At 67.8% G+C, this 22,611-nt stretch overlaps 7 protein-coding genes across 7 annotated transcripts; 5 read left to right on the top strand and 2 right to left on the bottom strand.

Annotated features, from left to right (window-relative positions):
• Positions 1-81: 81 nt before the first annotated feature.
• Positions 82-1,545, top strand: RHOBADRAFT_64739 (uncharacterized protein). Its single transcript, XM_018418568.1, has 6 exons — positions 82-129; positions 606-664; positions 748-890; positions 971-1,030; positions 1,107-1,279; positions 1,372-1,545. Exons 2-6 carry the CDS (start codon positions 613-615, stop codon positions 1,406-1,408), a joined length of 465 nt encoding a protein of 154 aa, XP_018272416.1. The 5' UTR covers positions 82-129; positions 606-612; the 3' UTR covers positions 1,409-1,545.
• Positions 1,546-1,926: 381 nt separating this feature from the next.
• Positions 1,927-5,079, top strand: RHOBADRAFT_52385 (uncharacterized protein; the record flags this gene model as incomplete). Its single annotated transcript, XM_018416311.1, has 9 exons — positions 1,927-2,380; positions 2,454-2,683; positions 2,755-2,920; positions 2,988-3,151; positions 3,239-3,528; positions 3,604-3,726; positions 3,809-3,984; positions 4,058-4,318; positions 4,386-5,079. 9 exons carry the CDS (start codon positions 1,927-1,929, stop codon positions 5,024-5,026), a joined length of 2,505 nt encoding a protein of 834 aa, XP_018272415.1. The 3' UTR covers positions 5,027-5,079.
• Positions 5,080-5,284: 205 nt separating this feature from the next.
• RHOBADRAFT_12893 (uncharacterized protein) lies at positions 5,285-7,494 on the bottom strand (the record flags this gene model as incomplete). The annotated part of the gene is made up of 8 exons (XM_018412113.1): positions 5,285-5,506; positions 5,587-6,060; positions 6,132-6,259; positions 6,329-6,521; positions 6,598-6,705; positions 6,770-6,901; positions 6,971-7,186; positions 7,273-7,494. The coding sequence occupies 8 exons, from the start codon at positions 7,492-7,494 to the stop codon at positions 5,285-5,287; spliced, it is 1,695 nt and encodes a 564-aa protein (XP_018272414.1).
• Positions 7,495-10,567: 3,073 nt separating this feature from the next.
• Positions 10,568-12,269, top strand: RHOBADRAFT_35006 (uncharacterized protein). The gene is made up of 4 exons (XM_018413247.1): positions 10,568-10,929; positions 10,998-11,144; positions 11,224-11,370; positions 11,447-12,269. The coding sequence occupies exons 1-4, from the start codon at positions 10,729-10,731 to the stop codon at positions 12,170-12,172; spliced, it is 1,221 nt and encodes a 406-aa protein (XP_018272413.1). The 5' UTR covers positions 10,568-10,728; the 3' UTR covers positions 12,173-12,269.
• Positions 12,270-12,420: 151 nt separating this feature from the next.
• Positions 12,421-15,618, top strand: RHOBADRAFT_48208 (uncharacterized protein; the record flags this gene model as incomplete). Its single annotated transcript, XM_018415111.1, has 6 exons — positions 12,421-12,571; positions 13,670-14,799; positions 14,870-15,025; positions 15,090-15,236; positions 15,312-15,398; positions 15,466-15,618. 6 exons carry the CDS (start codon positions 12,421-12,423, stop codon positions 15,577-15,579), a joined length of 1,785 nt encoding a protein of 594 aa, XP_018272412.1. The 3' UTR covers positions 15,580-15,618.
• Positions 15,619-17,168: 1,550 nt separating this feature from the next.
• On the bottom strand, positions 17,169-18,930 carry RHOBADRAFT_52381 (uncharacterized protein; the record flags this gene model as incomplete). The annotated part of the gene is made up of 8 exons (XM_018416310.1): positions 17,169-17,363; positions 17,438-17,555; positions 17,630-17,678; positions 17,746-17,838; positions 17,916-18,060; positions 18,126-18,529; positions 18,594-18,695; positions 18,763-18,930. 8 exons carry the CDS (start codon positions 18,928-18,930, stop codon positions 17,207-17,209), a joined length of 1,236 nt encoding a protein of 411 aa, XP_018272411.1. The 3' UTR covers positions 17,169-17,206.
• A 330-nt stretch (positions 18,931-19,260) lies between these two features.
• Positions 19,261-22,504, top strand: RHOBADRAFT_52380 (uncharacterized protein; the record flags this gene model as incomplete). Its single annotated transcript, XM_018416309.1, has 4 exons — positions 19,261-19,293; positions 19,361-19,475; positions 19,542-20,112; positions 20,176-22,504. The coding sequence occupies 4 exons, from the start codon at positions 19,261-19,263 to the stop codon at positions 22,502-22,504; spliced, it is 3,048 nt and encodes a 1,015-aa protein (XP_018272410.1).
• Between the last annotated feature and the right edge of the window lie 107 nt (positions 22,505-22,611).

The following is a 22,611-nucleotide window of genomic DNA, read 5'->3' as shown; positions in this document are numbered from 1 at the left end:
AAGCGGTGGCTCGTGAGGTTGCGCGGACGAGAGCGACGAGAGGTCGACCGGGTCCCGCCTCGCGCTTGCTCCTTTCCCTCCATCGAACGCTCGTCCTTACAGCCTCGATCCGCCCAGGCGTCACCTTCTGTGAGCCACTCTTCCCCGACCCGCACCACCCGCGCCCTCGCCCGCAACCGCCAGCCTCGTCCCGGCCCACCTCGACTCGCAAACGTCGCACCCCGTCCCCCTACCTCACCACCCTCTGTCCGCACCTCGCCGCCGTGCGTCTCTTGCCGGCCCCGACACATCGACACCCGCCGACGGCGCTACAGCGCACACGTGCAGACCCGCTGGGGCTGTGCCGGAGTGCGACGCGAGCGGCCGAGTGAGCATGGGCCGGGGGAGGCCAGGCTCGCACGCCCAACCAGGCCAGCCTGCGGCGAGGAGCAAAAGCTCGGGGCGCGTTTACGAAGCACCACGACGTCGACCGGCGGCAGGAGGGAACAGCAGCTCGAGGACACGGGCCGGTCGGGCGGACCCCCTCTGCGCAGGGACGACGAGCTGACCTCGCTCCTCCCTCCCTCCCTCTTCCTCCTCGCCCTCTGGTACGCCCGTGACTGCAGGCCCAGCATGATTATCCCCAAGGCCGACCGGCGCACCATCTACGAGAACCTCTTCAAGGGTGCGTCTCGTCCCTCCTCCCCTCCCTCCGCGAGCATGCCGACCACGAAAGCCTGACCCTTGGTCCTCCCCACCCACGCGCAGAGGGCGTTCTCGTCGCGAAGAAGGACTTCAACGCGCCCAAGCACCAGGAGCTTGACGTCAAGAACCTCTTCGTCATCAAGGCGTGCCAGTCGCTCACCTCGCGTGGCTACCTCACGACCCACTTCTCGTGGCAGTACTACTACGTGCGTCCTCGACCGCCCCCCTCTCTCGAGTACGTGCGTGCGCGAGCCGGGACTGACCCTCTCGCGACCCCGACCCGCAGTACACCCTCACCCCCGAGGGCATCGACTACCTCCGCGAGTACCTCCACCTGCCCGCCGAGGTGCGCCCCTCTTCTCCTCCTTCCACTCTGTCGACCGCGGTCGAACGAGCCGACTGACCTCTCGCGCGACCCACAGATCGTCCCGGCCACGCACAAGAAGCAGGTCCGCGCCGCTCGCCCGGGTCAGGGCCCGCAGCGCCCCGAGGGTGGTGCCTACCGCGCCCCCCGCGAGGGTGGTGCCGACGGCTACCGCCGCCGCGAGCAGGGTGGCAAGGAGGAGGGTGCCGGCGACTTCCGCCCCCGGTTCGCGTGCGTCCCTAGCTCTCTCTCCCCCTCTCTCGCCCGACTTGTCCCGACCGCAGCACCTGACTCTCCCTCCTCGCGTCCCTCTACGCTCGCAGCGGTGTCGGCCGTGGCGGTCCCCGCACCGAGGCGTAAAGCTTCGTTCCCAGTTCCTGGTCAGCCCCGTCAGTTGGTCGAGGGTCAGCTTGAAACGAGGATCGAGCTTGCGGTTCCACTCGGTGCCTGGTCGTTCTCGACGAGCAGCGAGAGACTTGTGACCTCGAGCGCGTCTCTATGTGCCCGTCGCGGACGAGCGAGGCGAGAGCTGCGAGAGGTGAGGAAGCGCCGACTCTCAGGCCTCGAGCACGCTCTCTGCTGTCGACGCGCCTTCCGGAAACTGTCAGAGATGAGCAAGAGAGTGCCCTCGCGAACGAGAGAGACCAAAGCAGCTTGCTGTCGTCGTCGTTTCGAGCGCGAGCTACGTCGAGTCGCGCTCAGCTCAAGCTCTCGCTCTGTCGCCGTCTCTCCTCCCAGCCGAGCAGACGAGTGGCTCGACAGGCGACGTTTCACCACCAGCACTCGCCCCGAGCCAGCCAGCAGCCCGTCTACCGACGCGCTCGACCTCGCCCTCATCCTCCATCAACCGCGTCCCCTTCCCACCGACCTCGCTCGCCATGGACCGCCTCCCGATCGCGCTCCACCTCCCGCAAGAGCTCCTGCCCCTGTCCGGCTCGGGCAGCGGCGCGCGCGGCCAGCAGCCGTCCAAGGTCGTCGGCTCGGGCGCAGGCTACGGGCCGCCCCTCCCCGCCGAGGGCACGCCGCTGTCCCGCCTCGTGTCGTCGGTCCTGTACGCCCCGGCACGCGAGCCCACGCCCGCCGAGGCCGCCCAGGGCTGGTCGCCCGCCCAAGGGCAGCGCCCGACCCGCACCGAGTACGACCTCGTCGCGCTCCCCCTCACCAACGGCAACTGGCAGGAGCGGTGGGACCGCATGTGCACCATCACGGCGAGCGCGACCGAGGCCGACTTGGGCGTCGCGGCGGCCCAGGCCGACACGCAGCGCGACGAGGCCGAGAGCTGGCGGGCGGGAGGAGGGTTCCTGCGCAACGAGGTCAACATCACGAGGAGCGGTGCGTCCTCTCTCTCTCTCTCTGTGCCCTTGCCTCCTTTGAGGGCACGTCTGACTCGCACACGGTCTCGCAGAGGAGTCGGGCAGCCTCATCTCGTTCGCGAGCGACTGGCTCGAGCTGGACTCGCCCGTCGAGGGCATCCGCTTCGACTCGGAGCTCGCCCTGCGCCAGGAAATCAGCTACGCGTCCTACCTGTCGATCACGAGCATCGTCCTGCCGCCACCCAAGCTCGAGAACCGCGACTGCCTCGCCGACTACGCGCGTGCCATCAACGGCGCCCTCGCCTCGAGCTGGCACATCAACGTGCGTCCACCCCTCTCTCCCCCTCTCCTCTCCTTCTCTCGGCACGCCTGACGTCGACTCTCGTGCTGCAGATCTCGATCCGCCTTCCTGTCGCCGAGTACTCGGAGGTCGAGCTCGCCGCACGACCCGGCACGCCCGCCTTCCAGGCGCTTACGGGCGACTCGGACCGCAACGAGACGTGGGAGATGTGGAACACGTTGCGCGGCATGTGCTCGTACTCGCCTCGTCTCACCCTGAGTGCGTCTCCTCTCTCTTCTCCGACGAAGCGAGCGTCGACCGACCCTGACGGATGATGCGCTCGCAGCTCTCGACCTCACCAACCCGTTGCCGTCGCCCAAGAGCCTCACGCGGTGGGCCGCCGAGCCTGTCCGCCACATGTTCCTCCCGTGCACGAGTTTCATCCCGAACGCCAAGGGCTACCCGGTCCTGTCGAAGAGCATGCAGGCCTTCCTCAAGGGCGCGTTCAAGGTGCGCCCGCTTCTCTCTCTCTCTCTCTCTCCTCCTGCTCTCCCTCCTTCTGTCAGCGACTGACATGTCGCCCATTGTCGCTCACAGTTCCGCCCGACCGTCATCCTGTCCGGCACGCACCGCTCGCTCCACTCGGCCGGCGGCCACCTCGCGTACGCTCAATACGTCCGCTTCCTGTACCGCAAGGCGCAGGAGCTCTTGCCCGTCGAGGAGTACGCGCAAGGGTACATGGACCACCTCCAGCAGCCGCTGCAGCCCCTCATGGACAACCTCGAGGGCGAGACGTACGAGGGCTTCGAGAAGGACCCGATCAAGTACCGCCAGTACGAGGAGGCCGTCTACCGCGCGCTCCTCGACAGGCCACAAGACCGCGTCACGTGCGTCCCCTACACTCTCTTGTCTCGTCGCGTCTCTCAGAAAGAACCTACACTGACTCGCTCCCCGTCGTGCAGGACCATCTTTGTCGTCGGTGCAGGGCGAGGACCGCTCGTCGCCGGGTGCCTGCGCGCCGCCGAGCGGTCACAGCGCCGCATCTCGCTCACGGCCGTCGAGAAGAACCCGGCTGCTTTCGTCATGTGCGTCGACTCGTCGCCCTCCTCATGTTTCGCGGATCCCCCCTCCTCGAGGTCGACCCGACTGACTCGCTCTCGCCCACAGCCTGCAAGAGCGCTCGGCTCTCGAGTGGGGCAGCCAGGTCAAGCTCGTCTACTCGGACATGCGCAGCTTCAACCCCAAGGAAAAGGCGGACATCATCGTGTCGGAGCTCCTCGGCAGCTTTGGCGACAACGAGCTCAGCCCCGAGTGCCTCGACGGCGTCATGCGCACGCTCAAGCGTGCGTCTCACCTTTCTCCCTCTCTCCCGCTCGGTTGCTCGGGCGGCGTACTGATGCCGCTCGGACCCTGCAGCCGACGGCATCTCGATCCCGGCGTCGTACACGTCGTTCCTGGCGCCCATCGCCACGTCGCGCCTGCACACCGAGGTCACCAACCCGCAGGTCGCGTCGACGTCGACCGTCGTCGACTCGAAGCCGGCCGAGCAGCCGTACGTCGTCATGTTCTCGGCGTTCGACACGCTCTCGGCGGCCGGCGGCCGCAACGGCGTCGACAAGGTGCAAGAGTGCTGGACGTTCGACCACCCTCGACCTGACGTCGTTGTCGACGAGCAAGGTGTGCCCCTCTCTCCCTCTTTCCTCTCCTTCCTGAGCGAGACCCTGACGCTCGAGCCCCTTCGCAGGTCTTCCGCTCACGAACCACCACAACGCGCGCTCGGCGCACCTGTCGTTCCACATTCCGCGCGCCGGCGTGTGCCACGGCTTTGCGGGCTACTTCGAGGCCGTCCTGTACGGCGACGTCATGCTCTCGATCCACCCAGAGCGCGCCGCCGGCGACATGCTCTCGTGGTTCCCCATCTTTTTCCCTCTCGCCGAGCCGCTCTACCTCCCGGCGCACACGGAGCTCGACGTCGAGATCTGGCGCCTCACCGACAACACGAAGCGCCGCGTGTGGTTCGAGTGGGCGGCGCAGGCGTACCTTCCTCTCGCCGCTCTCGGTGGCGGGCTCGGCGGTGCCGGCGGCCGAGGCCCGGGCGGCAGGAGCAGCATGACGAGCCCGCCGACGAGTGCGACGAGCGGGTCGTTCTCGCTCCGAGGCGGCGGCGCCCTGAGCCCGACGCTCGGCGGGAGCGAGGCCGCGTTCGCGAGCGCGCCGAGCCCGCACCTCGGGGCGAGCTTTGGCGATGGGCGCATGCCGGGTATTGCCGAGGAGAACGCGGTGCTCGAGGGGAGCGTCCTTGGCGGTGCGGCGGGCGCGCGCATCAAGATCTCGCAGACGAGGCTGCACAACCCGGGCGGCAAGACGAGCTGGATCGGGCTGTGACGGAGTCGGTAGCATGGGTCCTGTATCTGCATCATCACTCGCATTGGCCTCTCTCCCTGTCGTGCTGTCGAGGCGAGCGAGGCCGAGAGCGAGAGTTCGGCTCGGGGAGGACAAAGCGCTCGCGCTCGAGCCCGACTTGTCTTTCAGTTGAAAGCTCTCTCTCTCTCTGTCCCGCGCACCACGAGCCCCGAGAGAGAACTAGAGAAGTGTGCTGCATTACGTCTATCGTCTCTTGCTCGCGCACATTGACGACGTCCCTCACTTCCTGCCGAGCTTCTCGAGCAGCCAGGGGATGAGCTCCTCGCGCTTCATCTCGATGTCGTTGCCGGCGCCCTTCTCCTTGCCGACCTGAGGCTTGACGCGGATCGTGCCCTTGGCGAGCTCGCCGGGCGACACCTGGACGGCGTAGGGGATGCGCTCCTTGTCGATGACCTCGAACTGCTTGGGCAGCTTGGGCTTGGCCTTGTACATGAACTCGGCCTGTCGCACGACGTCCCAGCTCGAGTCAGTGACGTCGAGCATACGAAGAGAAAGGAAGAGAGAGAGGAAGGAGGGCGCACCTTGATGCCGGCCGACCACAGCTCCTTGGCGACCTTCATGCGCTCCTCGAGAAGGCCGTCGCCGAGGCTCATGACATAGACCTCGGTCGCCTTTGCCCGACCGACGGCGTTGCCCTGCTCCTTGGCCTTCTTGAGCAGGAGCGAAAAGAGGCGCTCGACGCCGAACGAGATGCCGACGCACGGGATCTTGCCCGCCGCGCTCTTGTCGCCGGCAAACATGCCGACGAGGTCGTCGTACCGGCCGCCGGCCGCGATCGACCCGACGCCGACGGTCGACTCGTCGACGTCAGCCTCCTCGTCGGCGTTGAGCGCCGGCTTCTTGCCCTTGAGGTCGGCCTTCTTCTGCGCCGAGGTCGGGACAGCCTCGGGGCTGGGCGCGACGGGCGCAGGCGGCGCAGAGCCCTCGGTGACGGCCTCGTAGATGACGCCCGTGTAGTAGTCGAGACCGCGAGCGAGCGACAGGTCGAACGAGATCTGCAGGACGGCGAGAGGGTGAGTTCGGGAAGGCGTGACGAGGCGAGGCGGGAGCAGGTAGGGGGACGCACGCGCTTCGTGACGCCGTAAATGTCGAGGTACTTGTACAGGAGCTCCATGTCCTTGAGGCCCTCGAGCGCCGTCTTGTTGGCCGTGAGGCGCGCGTCCTGCTTGAGCTGCTCGACGAGCTCGGGACCACCTGCGAGGAGCACGAGTCAGGACGGCGTGTCTCGTTCGACGAGCGGACAAAAGAGATTCAAAGACGCACCCTTGAGCTTGACGTACTCGCCGATGCGGTCGGCGACCTCAGCGTCGAGGCCCTTCTCGTCGGTCATCTCCTTCTTGACGTCGGCCCAGGCCATCTTGTCGAGCTTGTCGACCGCCGACGAGATGGTGCGGATCTTGTCGCTCGGGACGCCGCACACGGCAAAGACGCCATCGAGAATCTTGCGGTGGTTGAGCTGTGGGCAGGCGAGGAAAGAAGGTCAGGACCGAGGCGCGGCCGAGGTCCAAGAGGGAGGACTAGAGCCGAAGCACCTTGATTGTGAACTCGCCAATGTCGAGCGCCTCGAGCACCTCGCAGCCGATGGCGAGGACCTCTGCGTCGGGCAGCATCGGGTCGTAGACGCCCGCGATGTCAAAGTCCTGCGAGCGAGCGAGGGCCAGGGTCAGGTCGCGTCGCGAAAGGGAACTTGGGCGCAGGACGCACACACTGGTAAAACTCGCGCATGCGGCCCTTGGTCATGACCGGCTGGTCGCGGCGGTACACCTTGGCGATGTGGTAGCGCTTGATGTTCGGGTACTGCGAGCCGTTCATGGCGAGGAATCGCGCAAAGGGGACCTGTGTCGGTGCGAGAGGTCAGGTTCGGCGGCTCTCGACATTGAGGACGAGAGGAACAAGAGTGCGCACCGTCAGGTCGTAGCGAAGCGAGCACAACTCGCCGCCTTGGTCCTGGAGGTCGTAGATGAGCTTGCTGTCCTCGCCGTACTTGCCCGCGAGGATCTCCTTGAGCTCGAACACGGGCGTGTCGATCGTGACACCGCCGTGCAGCTCGAACACGTCGGTGATCTTGCGGAAGATGGCCTGGCGCAGGTACATGTCGCTCGGGTGCCAGTCCTTGGTGCCCTGCGGTCGGGCGGGCACGGGCGCGCACGGGGTCAGCTCGTGTCGCCTCGGCCGCTCGAGCGTCTGTGGGACTTGTAGCGGCGCACCTTTGGCGTCTTGAGCGTGAACTTGACGGGCTTCTTGCTCACGGCGGCACCGCCCTTCTTGTCGTCGGCGGCGGGCGAGAGCTTTGCGAGCTCGGCCTTGAGCTCCTTGAGGCTGAGGACCTCGGGCTGGACGACGTCGGCGGGGGCCTTGTCGGCCTTGAGCTGGCGGACGCGGTTGCCCTGCTCGACGATGCGGGCGTTGAGGTCGGCGACGGTCGACATGGCGGCGGCGGCTCTGGAAGGCGTGCGGTAGAGGCGGATCGAAGACGTGCGGGTCTGTACTAGTCGTGCGCTCCTCTGCAGCATCAACTGGCCGACTCGGGCGACTGGGTGAGGAGCGAACCGCAGCCTCCTCATCTTTCCCTCCTCCTCATCCTCCTCTGGCCTCGCTCGCTCGCCTAGCTGAGTCGCTGGCAGGCCAGCTCGGCTTTTTGACCGCCTCTCGGGCCCGCCAGAGCAAGAACGGCTCCTCCCCACCCTTTCCTCTCTCCGACCTTCTCCCGGTCGCTGATGAGGATTCGCCGACGCCTCGCGACCTCCCCGCCGCCTCGGCCGCCTCGTGCTCTGCATACACGCCTCGAGCAATTCCACTGGGCTCCTTTCGCCCCCGCACGACCCGAGCTGTCGTCGCGAGCCCACCTCTTTGCTCGCCCCGCCTCGACCTCGCCTCCTCGCCCCCTCGACCGGAGTTGTAGCCCGCCCAGCGGGCTCCTGCCACTGCGCGAGGGCTCACGGCGAGCTCAGCGAGTGATTGTCGTCCTTTTCAGCGTGACAGAGCTGACCTGTTGCCCTGCGCGACTGCAGCTGTGTCCCCTCCTCGACCCGCCCCTCTTTCAATCTCTCTATGCCCAGAGACGATACGCCTTCCTGGCCAAGCTTCCTCGGCAGATGCCCTGCTGGTGCTACGGGCCCGAGCGTAGACCGCGAGGGCCGTCACTCGTCGAACCGCTGCGGTCGCCCTCGTCGACCCTTCTTGCTCTCGCGTCCCTTTCTTTGCTCGCCTTGATGGCCTCGGTGCTCACTCTTCCGCAGCACACTCTTTCTTCCGGCTGCTGTTGGCTCTGCGTGCCTCGTGCGCCGCACACGCTTGCGGGGCTCAAGCCGCAGCACCGCCCGTCGCGACGCGGTCGAGGCTCGACCCCGCGTGACGAGCGGCGAAGCTTGTTTGTCGCTCTTCCTCGTCTTGCTCTCTCCCTCGGCCACTCGCAGCTGCCCTGCAGCATCAACTCGAGCTCGACAGGCCCACCTCGATCTAGCTACACCGCCCTACCGCCTCGTCCACCGCCCTCGCTCCTCCAGATACCCCGCTCGCATGCCCGCCTTCCGTCTCACAGCCCTCGGGCTCATCGGCGCCCTCCTCACCAGCGTCTCTGCCGCCCTCGGGCTGTGCACGCCGTCACTCCCCGTACCGTCCGGCGACACGGACGGCCTCGTCAACGTCTTTGCCGTCAGCCGAGGTGCGCCTCGTTCCGCTCCAGCTCCTCGAGCGGCGCACAGACCTGACCCTTTCCTGGCTCTTCTCGCGCAGGTGTCGCGACGTGGGAATACGTCCCGCCCTCGCTGTCAGGGCCCAAGAGCGGCGGCGCGCTGTACCTCGTGCGCTCGACCCCGCTCTCCCTTGCCACGGTCTGCGGATCTCTCCCGAGCGCGACGCTGACTCGCCGCCTCCCGGACGCAGAGCCAGACCGACACGCCCGAGGACGGCGCATTCTTCATCGTCGAGCGGGCGTCGCGCGACCCGGCCCACGAGGGGCCGGTGTGGACGCTCAGGTGCGCCTGACTCGCATCTCTCTCTGTCTCTCTCTCTCGCGCACGCTCTCTGTCGCAGAGCTGACGTCTCTCTCGACGTCGCGAACAGCCTCGGGAGCCAGGAGCCGGGCGTCCAGTGCGTGAGCGCGCCGGGCAAGATGTTGCCGACGACGACGGGCTCGTGCGACGACCTCGCGGCCGAGGTGCGTCTCGTTCTCTCATTCTCTCGGCGCTCCCGCCTCGTCACGCGCAGAGCTGACCTCGCCTCGCGCGCGCAGTTCGAGCTCACGTGCCTCTCGTGCCCAGCAACGACCGCCGAAACGGGGACGGCGCTCGCGCGACGCTGCACCCTGCGGTCCGTCGCAGCCGAGGGGCAGTGCCTGACGGCCGTGTTCCAGACGGCGACGAGCGTGACGCGCAGGATCGCGACGAGGACGTGCAAGGGGAACCGGGCGGCGGACCAGGTGTGGGACCTCCGGCTCGCCTGAGGGGGCGCGACGGGGTCGTGCGACAGGGGAGGGGGCGCCTCGTAGTCGCGTTGTACAAGATTCCTCCGTGTTTGAGCGTCGCGAGCGAGACAAGAGCACGAGCGAGAGAGGGAGAGCTCGAGAGGTTCGCTCTCGGTGGAAGCTCGACGAGGCCAAGGGAACTCGCTGAATCGCAGGCTCAATTGCAAAGGCTTGCAGTCGGCGCAGCCTGTCGAGCCTAGATGAGGCATCGTATCGCTGTCGAGGGCGTTGACGGGCGAGAGAGAGAAGGCAGAGCCTGCGAGGAAAGGGCGGGTCAGTACTCGGTCCTCGACGTCGACTCGGGGCTGTGGTCGTTGGCTGCGTGTGTGCGATCAGATAACGAGGTTTTCTAGGTCTCTACAGCGTGTGCATCACGAGGGTCTCGTCTTTGCGAGCCCCTCAGTGCCCAGTGCTAGGGTTCGTCAAGTCGCACGCGCGCGAGCTGGGGGGTGGGAGAGGAGGAGCGGTGCTCACCGAGAGAGCAAGGCAGAGGCTTGGGCTGGCGCAAGTGCGGTGCTGGGCGAGGTGAGGTCGGGTTGGCGGCGAGAAGAAGTTGTGGACGACGAGAAGGGCGAGTAGGGGGCTTGGGAGGCGGCGTTGACGGGTGGTCGACGTTGGTGAGAGGTGCGGTGTCGAAGGGCGAGAGCCAGCTGTGGCTCGTCGCAGTGAAGCAAGCGTGGGTGAGGAGAGAGCGGGCGAGAGAGGGAGAGCGAGGCCGGGGACAAGTCTGGAGCGACGAGCCTCCCCTCGATCCAGCTGCACCACCTCGCGTCGTCAGGCCTCTCTCTCGCCGTCCTCCATCCCGACCATGCTGCTCGTGCCACCACTCAGCGCCCTCGCCGCCCTCACCCTCGCCGCCCCGCCGGCCCTCGCCCTCCAGATTCCCCTCTTCGCCCGTCCTCCTCCCCCCACCTCGCCACCCTCATCAGCCCCGACCCCTCTCGACTCGGCGACCAACGTGCACGCCCTCACTCTGCGCCATGCCGTCCACCTCCCGACCGCCCACCGCCACCTCCCGCCCTCTCGCCGCGACTACTCGCCCCTCGACCTTGCCGCGCTCTCGGTCCCCGACCGCCCTCTCGGCCTGTACCCGCCCACCCAGCACCTCAAGCACCGCCGCGTCCGCGCCCAGCGGCCCTCGAGCCAGGCCGCCTTCCACGCCGCACGCCGCGCGAGCTTCAACACCCCGCTGCGCGCTATGCAGCTCGGCCGCCTTCCGACCGAGCGCGAGCTGGACGACGCCCTCCTCGCCGGCACCCTCGAGTGGGACGACGTCGACATCGAGGCCCCCGACACGTCCGACGTCGAGACGCTCGCCGCCTTTGGCCGCATGACGAGCAACGCCTACACGCTCCCGGACCGCGAGGGCTGGTACGACATCGGCGACGGCTGGAACGTCGTGCGTCTCTCGCTCTTCTCTACCTCTCTCCTGCCTGCGAGTCGTACTGACTCGGGATGCGTCCACAGAGCGACTCGTTCGGCTGGCAGGAGGACGGCCTGCGCGGCCACGTCTTTGCCGACGAGCACAACTCGACCGTCGTCCTCGCCCTCAAGGGCACGAGCGCCCTCATCGTCGGAGGAGGCGGCGGGACCGCCAAGAACGACAAGACGAATGTGAGTCGCCGCTCCTGCTCCCCCATCTCCCCCTGGCCCTCGTCGGCGTCACAGCTGACCCGCCCTCGCACGTGCGCAGGACAACCTCCTCTTCTCGTGCTGCTGCGCGCGCGTCGACTGGTCGTGGTCGACCGTGTGCGACTGCTACGACGGGTCGTACAAGTGCCGCCAGGACTGCCTCGAGGAGGCCGTCATCACCAAGAGCGCCTACTACCCGGTCGCGACGGTGCGCCCCCCTCTTTCCTCTCTTGCCTGTACCTCTCCCTCCCACCGGCACTGACTCGCACCCTTTGCGACTGCAGGACCTGTACAACAACGTGAGCGCCATGTACCCGCACGCCCAGGTGTGGCTGGCCGGCCACTCGCTCGGCGGCGCATTGGCGGCCATGCTCTCGAGGACGTACGGCGTGCCGTCCGTCTCGTTCGAGTCGCCCGGCGACCTCCTTCCTGCCCGACGGCTACACCTTCCCCTCCCGCCCATCAACAACCCCAACTCGTCCGCGCCCACCTCGCTCTCGTTCGGCTCGTCGTCATCGTCGTTCCAGGCGCCGCGCTCGCACCGGTCCCTCGACGACGAGCTCACGACGCACGTCTTCCACACGGCCGACCCGATCCCGCAAGGCCTGTGCACGGGCACCATCTCGACGTGCGGCATCGCCGGGTTCGCGCTCGAGAGCCGGTGCCACACGGGCAAGACGATCCGGTACGACACGGTCGGCCGCCTCGGGTGGAGCGTCGACATCCGCACGCACCCGATCCACGTCGTCGTCGAGCAGCTCCTCAAGGACGACTGGGGCGTCAAGCCGCCCGAGGCGCTGGGCTCGAGCGCGCCGTCGTCGAGTGCGGGCTGGTTCGGGTGGTGGCCTGGGCGAGGCAAGAAGGAGGGCGAGGGCAAGGGCGAGGACGGCGAGGAGGGACGAGGGGACAAGAAGGAGCCCGACGACGGGCAGAACGGCGGCAAGGGCGTGCCGCAGGCCTTCTTCGAGGACGACGACTGTTCCGACTGCCGGCGGTGGGCCTACGTTTGAGCCTCTTCCCTGTACTTGTGCCCCTCTCGTACATAGTCCCCTCCTCGCACTGTCTCCCTGTCGTTCTCGTAGCTAGATAGCCAACGCTTCTCTCTCCTTTTCTGCGACCGAGAGACTCGCGCTCGAGCCGGCGAGGACGACTTCTCTCGCCTTGACTCTTGGCCGGTCGCGCGAGCCTAAGTCGAGTGTGTGCTCTCTGCAGGTGCATCGCAAGCCTCGAAGAGCGAGAGAGCCGCCCATTTGCAGTGATGAAGAGCTTCATCGCTTGCTCCTCAAGTTCACGATGCCTCCTCGCGCCATGGCACCCGCTGCCAGTGCCTCGAGCAGCGCACCAGCTCCAGAGACTGCCCTGCAGAAGCTCGCCCGCCGCCCCTTCACCGTCTCGCTCCTGTCGCCCTCGTCAACCCCGCCCAGCTCGTCGAGCGCGCCCGTCCACTCTCGACACCTCAAGCGCGTCCACCTCGCGCCCGAGATCCTCAAGGCGGTGAAGGTCTGCGCAGGAGATGCTGTCGTGCTCAGGCGCATGCCGGACAAGGTCGACGCGGTCGAGGAGGGCCTGCACCAGCTCGACCTGAACGAGGTGCGCCCGCCGTCTCCTCCCTTTCTACCTCCTCTGGTGGCAAGCTGACCCGTGTATGGCGATCTTGCAGGGCCAGAAGGAGGAGCAGGCGCAGTCGGCAATGCAGAATGCGCCGTTTGCCGTCGGCATCGCCTGGCCCAGCTTCACCATGTCCGGCTCGAGTGCGTCCCTGCTCCCAGCGTCCCCTCTCTCGGCGTTCGTGGAGCTAACCTTGGCTCTAAACTGCAACAGCTGTCGCCGTGTCGCCTTTGCTCCTCGCCAACGCGGGCCTGTCGCCGGGCGACATCGTGTCGGTCTCGACCATCGGCACCTCGGGCGTCGACGTCCTCGAGGCGGACCGCCTGACGCTCATCTACGACGCCAAGGGCAAGCCGGGCAAGGACAGCTTCTTCGAGGCGTACGTCAAGGAGGTCCTCGGTGCGTCGCATACCCCTCCCTCGTCCCCTCGCACGAGCCGATGCCGACCTTGCCTTTCCTCGCGCAGTCGACATCAAGTTTGTCGCCCTGCATCACTTCGTCGAGCTCACCTATAATGGCGTCGTTCGGCGACTACTCGTCTCGGCCGCCAAGGGCACCCTCGTCTCGCCTCCTATCGACGCCGCCGCCGACCCGTCCACGTCCTCGGACCCTGTACCTGCCGTCAAGGAGCAGGCGTTCGTCATCTCGCGCGCGACCAACATCGTCTTCAAGGCGCCGGGCACCGTCGGACCCGTCAAGACCCGGTCGCCGGCCACCAACGCCAAGGGCGTCGCGTCCTCCCCGGGCGAGAACGGCGACTTGCCCGGGTACGAGCAGATTGGCGGGCTCGAGAGCCAGATTGAGCTCATTCGCGAGATGGTTGAGTGGCCCTTGACGCGCCCCGAGCTGTACACGCACTTTGGTCCGTCCCTGGTCGCCCTCTCTCGTCGACGCACGAGCCGCTCCTGACATTGCTCCGCCCGCAGGCCTCAAGCCACCTCGCGGCATCCTCCTGTACGGCCCTCCCGGCACGGGCAAGACGCTCCTCGCCTTCTCGATCGCCCGCTCGACCCGATCGACCCTCCTCACGATCAACGGGCCGTCGCTCTCGTCGGCGTACCACGGCGAGACCGAGGCGCGCCTGCGCGAGGTCTTTGCCGAGGCCAAGCAGAAGAGCCCGGCCATCATTGTCATCGACGAGGTCGACGCGCTCGCCCCGAACCGGGAGGAAGGCGGTGAGGTCGAGCGCAGGGTCGTCGCGACCCTCTTGACGCTCATGGACGGGCTCGAGGACAAGGGCGAGGCGCCCAAGGCGAGCGAGGACGGCGAGGGCGCAGAAGAGGACGTCGAGGACGAGGGTGCGGCCAAGGAGGAGCAGGAGAAGCCTCGCGTCGTCGTCATCGCGGCGACGAACCGGCCCAACGCCATCGACCCGGCTCTTCGACGACCAGGACGGTTCGACAAGGAGATCGAGATCGGCGTGCCCGACGCGACGGCGCGCTTGTCCATCCTGCGCGTCCTGCTGCACCGCACGCCGCACGACATCTCGGACGAGACGCTCCAGGCCGTCGCGGCGCGCACACACGGCTTCGTCGGCGCCGACCTGTCGTCGCTCGTGCACTCGGCCGGCCTGTCGGCCATCAAGCGCTCGTACGCGCTCCTGTCGTCGACGTCGTCCCCGTCGCTCGCGTCGATGCGGGTCCTGCCCGCCGACCTCGAGTCGGCTCTCCTGTCGACCCGGCCGTCGGCCATGCGCGAGGTCTTTCTCGAGACGCCCAAGGTCTACTTCAGCGACATTGGCGGCCAGGAGCACGTCAAGGCCAAGCTGCGCGAGGCCGTCGAGTGGCCGCTCCTCCACCCCGAGGCGTTCAAGCGCCTCGGCGTCAACCCGCCTCGAGGCGTCCTCCTGTACGGCCCGCCCGGCTGCAGCAAGACGCTCATCGCCAAGGCGCTCGCGACCGAGGGCGGGCTCAACTTTATCGCCGTCAAGGGCCCCGAGGTCTTCAACAAGTACGTCGGCGAGAGCGAGCGCGCGATCCGGGAGGTGTTCCGCAAGGCGAGGGCGGCGGCTCCCTCCATCGTCTTCCTTGTGCGTCCCGCCTCTCTCTCCCTGCCCTCTCCTCGACGAACCTGAGCGCTCACACTCCTCTGGTGTACAGGACGAGATTGATGCGCTCGCGCCGGCGCGAGGCTCGGATGAGAGCAATGGCCCGACGGGCGACCGCGTCCTCATGAGCCTCCTCACCGAGATGGACGGCATCGAGGAGCTCAACGGCGTCGTCGTGCTCGCTGCGACCAACCGCCCCGATGTCATTGTGCGTCTCTCTCTTTTTCTCTCTCTCTTCCGTGCACGGTCCCTGACAAGCTGGACGAGCACAGGACCCCGCCCTCATGCGCCCGGGTCGCCTCGACCGCATCCTCTACGTGTCGCCGCCCGACCTCGACGCGAGGAAGCACATCTTCCGCGTCAACTTTGCCAAGATGGCCGTCCACGACGACGTCGACGTCGACGAGCTTGCTGCCCTCGTGCGTCCTCCTTCTCTCGCCCTCTCTTTGCCCTCGCCGACTGCGACAGGCCCTCACCTTCTTCCTCTCGTACAGACGGACGGCTGCTCCGGCGCCGAGTGTGCGTCCATCTGCCAGGACGCTGCGCTCACGGCGATGAACGAGGACATGAACACGCCGAGTGTGCGTCCTCTCTCTCTCTCTCTCTTTCCCTCTCTGCGCCCTCCTACTGACTCTCGCTCTCGTGCAGGTCCGCCGCGAGCATTTTGTCGAGGCGGCCAAGAGCGTGAGGAGGCGCATCACGCCCGAGGTCATTCGCGAGTACGAGGAGTGGCGGGATCACAGCGGCGTGCGGAGCGCGTAGACTTGGCGACGGTGCAACTAGAGCTCGATAGACACGCTCTCGTTCTTCTCTCGCTCGCTCGACCGATCAGGTGGAGCCGCCAGCGAGATTACGCAGCCCGAGCTGTTCTCGCATAGCTTTCGGCTCGCTCGAGGGGAGAGGTTCACGAGGGCTCGAGCGCTTTTTGCGCGTCTGCAGCTCGACGAGGATCGGGTGCGACGTCGTCGAGGGCGACCGACAAGCTTCGGTGTACTCTCGAGCTCTCACCGCCGGAAGCGCGACAAGTCCGCGAACGAACAGCGAGAAGCAGGGTCGGGAGCAAGTCGAGGAGGAGGACGAGGTTTGCGCGGCCGGCAGGTGTCGGGGCACTTTCTCTCGCTCGTGATAGGCTGAGAGGGGCTCGAGGAGAGAGCCCTGGAGCAGAGGAGCCGACAGGAAGAGCTGCACTCGAGTCGCTCCTCGGCCGACTTGAGAAGGGAGGCAAGGCTCACAACTCGCGCTCTACAAGGTGAAAGGGCTCGGGAGAAGCGCTCGATTGCACCGCAGACACCCCCTCGTCCGATCTGGCGCAAGCAGAAGGCCGTAACCCTGCTAGATCAAGAGCTAGCGTTTGAGCGAGGGTGCGCAGGATCCCCCTGTCTTTAGCAGGTGGCCGGGCGTACGGGCGCTCCGCAGGGGTGCGCGCCGTACGAGCGGCTCACCAGAGTGCGCCCGCTGCCCTCAGGGGCACGAGAGGGCGGGCGCGGCCTCGTAAGGACCCGTCCGCGACGGCTCGACTAGCTGAGCCGCCGGGACGAGTGCGACGACGAACGAGAACTCTGACTGGTCTGGGGACGCTCGCTAGGGACGAGAAGCGCTTTCGGAGAGGAAAGGGCGCCGTCGCGCGGCGCAGCAAGGGCGCGAGGGGAAGCTTTCGGTGCCGAGAAGGGGGAGGTGCCATCGAGGGCGCGACTAACCTGCGGCGCGAGGTCGAGAGGGTCAGTGCGCGGCTCGAAGAGGAGCGCAGGCCCACAGGAAGGTCCTGCAGGGAAGAAAGAGAGTGCGCGAGACGTACAAAGGACAAGACGAGCCGCCTCGAGGTTGAGATCCCGCCTCGTGCCGCCCAGAAGACCGCCCTACTCGCCTTGCGCAGCCGTTCCGCCTGCAAAGGGACTAGGTCAGTCCATCAAACCCCCTGCACCGCGTCGCGAGGTAGCAGAGGGGGCGAGGGGAGAGGGAGAGGGGGGCCAAACACGGGGAGGCGGGGAGGAGGTGGACGCACCAGTCGCCCACAGCCCGCGCAGCGCGGCCGTCTGGCCCATTAGTGTCCTTGATGCTGCGATAGTCCTCGACGACGATACCCACAGGCCCATGAACCGTTGCCACTAACTGAGAGAGGTCGGACGACGCGAGTTACTGATGAGGACGCGACGCGCTCTGCGCCGTCGGCGGCCGCTTGCGGTGGCGCGGGAGCAGGCCCCATAGATAGATGATGCGATGCAGAAGAGCTGGACACGCGCCGGCAAGGCACAGCAGCGGTGCGGCCGAGTTGCGCGTGGAGGACGAGGTGCGGGGCGCAAGTCGTCGAGATCGCAACCTCGCGCTTGACTTTTCTATTCGGCAATAGCTTTGAGGCCGAGAGAACAAGGTGTTGCAGGCGGAGAAACAGCTACTCGTCAAACTCTTCGTCGGACGAAGGTTCCTCCTCGTCCGTCAACTCGTCCGCGGCCTCGATGCCGTGCTCGCGCCAGTTGCGCCTCTTCTTCCACGTCCAGCCGTCACTCGCCGGCGGGATCGCGAGCGGGAGCAAGATCGACGCCCAATGGCTGTGCGCACGAGGCGAGAGAGAGAGGGTCAGGTCTTGTCGGGCAAAGAGAGAGAGAGAAGGCGAGAGACGCACTACGGCCCGTCGTTCGCCGAGCCGAGGTGGAAGAACTCGCGCAGGTTGAGCCGCCAGCCGCGGTCGTACGGGTTGAGGAAGGTCCGGCCTCGGGCGAGCGCGACTTTGCGGTACCACTCTGCGAGGGGCGAGCGAGGGCATCAGTCCTCGGCGCGCAGTCGGGACGACGACTGGAGCAGAAGGAGGGCGTACCGTTGTCATTCGACTCGACGTTGGTCTGGTTGCGCGCGACGAGGTGCAGCTGCGGAAGGCAGCAAGAGGTCAGAGCGGCGAGAGGGGGAAGGGGAACGAGCGGGCAAGGAACGGACCTGGCTCAAGCACATGACGAGGACGGCGACGCCCATGACGAGGGCGAGCACCTCGGTGAGGAGCATGAGCACGCGCGGCGTGCGGTGGTTCCACTGTGGGCGGGACAGGCGGCGCAAGTCAGTCGAGTTCCCGTGCGTTGAAGGGGAGGAAGAGGAGCGAGGGGACGCACATCGCCCGAAAAGAAGTTCAGGCAGCGCAAGGTCGGGCGCAGCCCCCAATAGGCGGCGAACAGGGCGGCGACGGAGAAGTAGCAGAGGAAAAGGAGGAAGTAGCGCTCATTGTGCAGGCCGACGCAGCCCTTGATCCAGGGGCAGCTGCACGAGGAGGACTTGAGTCAGGCTCGTGGACCTCGTGAGAGAGGAGAGGACTAGAGACGCACTGGTGGTCGAACTTGAGGATGCACGTCTCGCACACCGAGCAGTGGTGCGTCCGCTCGGGTTTGGGCGGTCGTCCTCCTCCTGCCACCGGCGGGCACTTCTTGCAGCTCCGAGCGTACCGGTCTGCCCGACCCGTCTCGGTCTCGCCCTCGAGCTCGGCGGCCGGCACTCCTCGCCGCACGGGCTCGCGCTCTGCTTGTCGCCGACGCTCCTTGTCCTGCGCGGCGCGCACCTCGCGGACGGCAACAGCGCGCGAACCGGTGGCGACCGACGCCGAGCGGGCCGTACTGGCTCGAGTGACGAGTCGCAGGAGGACAGGGCCGAGGAGAGGGACAGGCTGGGCGGGAGGGAGCGGCCGAGGCGAGTCGAGGGGCGAGCCCGGGTGGGTGACGACGGCCATGTAGTACTGCGCGCGGGCGGGAGGTCAGGCGGGACGCTCGTACATGCCTCTGAGGGAGAGGGTGACGCACATGAAAGGCCATCATGAGGACGAGGTAGGAGCACCACGCCGTGCCGAGGACCCGCCTCCAGCGAGGAACGCCGGGTGCGAGGAACACCTCGGGAAAGACAGCCTGTGTGGTGGGCGAGTGTGGGTGAGCTGTGGCCTGTACTGTGGAAGTGAACGAGGGGTGGGCGTACCTCGAAGAAGCAGAAGGCGCAGAGCGAGATGAGGACGACGGCGAGGAGGAGGAACAGAGGCTGGAGAACGCGGGTGGCCTTGTCGACACGCTTGGAGACATAGCGCTCGAAGCAGAGAAAGCCACGGTTCACTCTGCGGCCTGCAGCACTCAGGCAGCCGAGTGCCATGGCTGGACGAAGACGAGAGAGACTGCTGCACCGCCTCGTCGCCAGCTCCCCTTCCCTCGTCCTTCCTCCCACCCACTCGCTCGCCTGACGGCCAGACACCGCTCATGAGCCCACGCGAGCTCATCGCCATGCGCCTACCGGCCCAGACACGCCCTGCGACCCCTCGATCGCACTCTTCCAGCCCCCTCGTCCCCGCTCGACGAGATGGCAGGCTTGTCGACCTCTCGTCCTCGACCTCGCCTCGAGCCGACTTCTCGTTCGACTAAAGGCGGAGGCGGGCTCACCTCGTTCGAGATGCCCCTCTCGCCGGAACCCCGGCCGCCCACCATCATGCACCACGGCCGCCCAACCTCGAGCGGGCTTGTCCTCCCACCCCTCACCGCCAGCACCCGCGCACCCGTCGACTAGCTCGACCCGCCCATCCTCACAGCTCCACGTCCTCGTGTCCACCGCGCGACCACCGACACCCATGCGCGACCGCCGTCTCGCACCTGTACCTTCGTCCCGGCTCGTCGCTCGAGCAGACGATGGCTTCTGGACTGCCGGTGCGTCTCGGTCTCCACCCTTTCGCCGACGAACCTCACACTGAACCTCGGACCCGTCGGTTGCAGCCAACCTCGGCTTCGACGAGGCGAACCCGACAGCACTCGCCGCCGTCCCCGTCTTCAACCCCAAGGCGGCCGGCTCGCCCGCACCCGCACCTGCGCCCGTCTTTACCGTCACCTCCGTCGTCAAGGTCGTCCGTCCCGTAACGGTCACCGAGGTCGTCGTCGTCGAGCCGACCGTCACCGCCGTCGTCGTCACGGCGACCTCGACCCTCGAGCTCCCGGTACCTGTCGAGACGGTCACGTTCCTGTCGGGCCCCTCGTCCTTCGACAGCGCTGTTCCGAACGAGCCCGAAAAGGTGTTCGGCGGCGCATCAAGCAGCGCCTACGTGCGCGTCGTGAGCCTCGCGTCGGCGTCCTCTTCAGCAGAACCTCCTGCGTCGGCGCGCTCGCGGGCCGAGGCGTCCTCGTTGGCCGGTCCTCAGCCCGCGAGTTCGGCCTATACGCCGATCCTCGTCATCCAGAGCAGCACGAGCGGCATCTCGGAGCGCGTCTTTGCGCCGCCGACGCAGAGCCAGGTCCGGGCCGTCGTCACCTCTACGGCCCAAGCCGGCTCACCTCTCGCTCTCACCACCTCGTAAGCACACTCTCACTTGCCTGCCTACATCCTCGTGCGACACTGACTTTCTCGCCCTCGCAGATCGTCCAGCTCGTCCACCTCGGCCAACGTTCCTGCCACGACCTCAAGCCCGAGCGCGTCATCGTCGTCGCCGTCCACTACCGCGTCAGGCGAGGACGGCACCTCGAGCGACATTGGCGGGTCGTCCGCCGTCGCGACATCGACCGTCCTGTCCGGCGGCGTTGACGGCACCGGGCTCGCGCGCACCGACCTCGTCTCGCCAACCTCGACGAGCTCGTCCTCCGCTCGGCACCCGACCCGCTCCTCGTCCATCCTCGGCCTTCCCGAGGCGACCGGGTCGTCCTCCGTCTTCTCTCACCTCGGCGACTCGCCCGCCAACATCGCCCTCACGACCCTCGTCTGCTTCGCCATCATCGCCGCGCTCGCCGCCCTCCCCGTCTTCTGCCTCTGCCGCCGACGCCGGCGCAGGCGGCAGGACCGTCTCGGTCACGCGCTCGGCAGCGATGGCGGGAGCCCGAGCATGGAAGAGGGCTGGCCCGTGCGCAGCCCGTCGTCCGCGCGGTGGACGCCGCCGCCGCACTTGGGCGAGCCGTGGTCGCCGTCGGGCGAGCTCGGCGAGCAGGTGCGCCAGATGCGCGAGCTGTGGCGCGAGACGGCGCTCGGCGGCGTCGAGGTCGCGACCGAGTTTGCCGCGAGCGAGGAGGCGACGGCGGGCCCGGGCACGACGGCAGCAGCCGAGGGCGGTCGCTCGCCTGCGACCGAGACGAGCGAGTGGACGAGCTGGGTCGGCGGGCACGCGTCGACGGACGGGCACGGCAGCGTCGGGTACTTTGACCCGTCGGGCCGTCGCGGCAGCGACGCGACCGTCACGCCCGAGGTCCTCGAGCGCCGCAGTCGTGTCGCACTGCCGCACGGGCTCGGTGCGCAGCCGCACGGGCTCGGTGCGCCGCGGCAGGTCCGCGCGCCGCACCCGCTGCGCACGGCGATGCGGCCCGAGGACTTTTCGCCGTCGACCTACTCGCCGTCGAGCGGGCACCCGTCGCAGCGCTCGCCGGCGTACCCGTCGTCCGGACTCGGCTCGCCCTTCTCGCAGCGTGCGCCGGCCAAGCCGCTGTGGCGCGAGTCGCTCGACCGCGTCATGAACGCCGCCGCCGACCTCATCAGCACGACGCACCTCTCGCGTGCCTCGGCCGACGGCGGCTCTCGGCGTGGGTCGCTCACGCGCCCATTCGTCGCCGGCGGCCTGCGGCGCGCGCTCGCAGCTCGCAAGGCCGACGAGGAGCTCCTCGGCGACAAGACGCTCCTCGACGAGAAGCGCGGCGGCGAGGACGGCGGCGACAGGCGCTCGTTCGACTGGTTCGCGTCGTACCTCGGGCCTCGCGCACCTCTCGTCGGCTCGAGCGTCGCGTCGAGCGTCGCCGACATCGAGCGGCCCGTCTCGCCGCCGAGCCCGCTCCTCGGCTACGCCCCGTCCACGGCGACCGTCGTTCCGCCCCGTCCAGCACACGTCCGCGCACCGTCGAGCACGTCGATCTACGACGCGCGCCCCGAGTACGCTCGAGCATTGTCGGCGCTCCCGCCGACGTTCCTCTTGGTCGCAGAGGACGACGTCGACCCGTTCGACTCGACGCACGCTCGCGCGCACACGCCGCCGCCGCCTTTCGCGTGCTCTCCCGCCTTGCCGCCCCGCACACCCACACCGTTCGCTGCGGTCGCGCTCGCGCCCATTCAGGCGAGCCCGGCGCCCTTCTCCCAACTCGAGCCCGCCGCAGCCGTCGACCCTTTCGCCGACCCTCCCCCGTCTCCTCCTTCCTCGCCCCTCGTCGTGTCTCCCTCCTCGACGCTCGACGCCACGCCTCCTTCGCCGTCTCCCTCATCCTCGCCTTCCTCGCCCACGCGCTCGGTCGACCATCCCCCTTCCGACGCCGACGAGACGCTCTCCACGCTCGCGCACCATGCCGCCTTTGCGCAGCTGCACCTCCTGCGCCGCACCGAGGCGCGCACGCGCCGCTCGTCGACGTCGGGCGCGAGCCCGCTCGTCGGGCTCCGGACGAGGTTCGTGCGCGAGAGGGAGGCGAGCGCGAGCGCGAGCGCGAGGGCCAGGCCGGCGAGCGTGGCCGTCTGTGGGTCGGCGCCGGCGTGCGAGGTCGAGCAGAGCGAGGACGAGCAGGACGACGACGACGACGTGTCGTCGCTCGCGCTTTCGGCTTGGTCGACCGCCTCGACAGCGGGCGCCGAGCGGCAGCGCCTCGCGCTCGAGCGCGAGAGGGCGGCGGTGCTCATGCGCGAGCGGCGGCGACGGTCGCTGTGCGGCGCGGGAGCCGGGAGCAGCAGCTGGAGGGGGTCTCTCGTCGGGCGCGAGGACTCGGATGGCGGGTGTACCGTGTGAGGAGGAGCTGGCTCTCCCTCCCTCTCTCTCTCTTCGTTCTCCCTCGTTCTCTCTGTATCTGTCTCGCTCTCTCGTATTGTCGTCGTGATTGGTATCTAGAAATGCAA

Source organism: Rhodotorula graminis (genome assembly GCF_001329695.1).
Source record: "Rhodotorula graminis WP1 unplaced genomic scaffold RHOBAscaffold_4, whole genome shotgun sequence".
Taxonomy (NCBI): domain Eukaryota; kingdom Fungi; phylum Basidiomycota; class Microbotryomycetes; order Sporidiobolales; family Sporidiobolaceae; genus Rhodotorula; species Rhodotorula graminis.
Note: the sequence above shows the minus strand (reverse complement) of the source record. Positions and strands in the feature narration are given on the sequence as shown.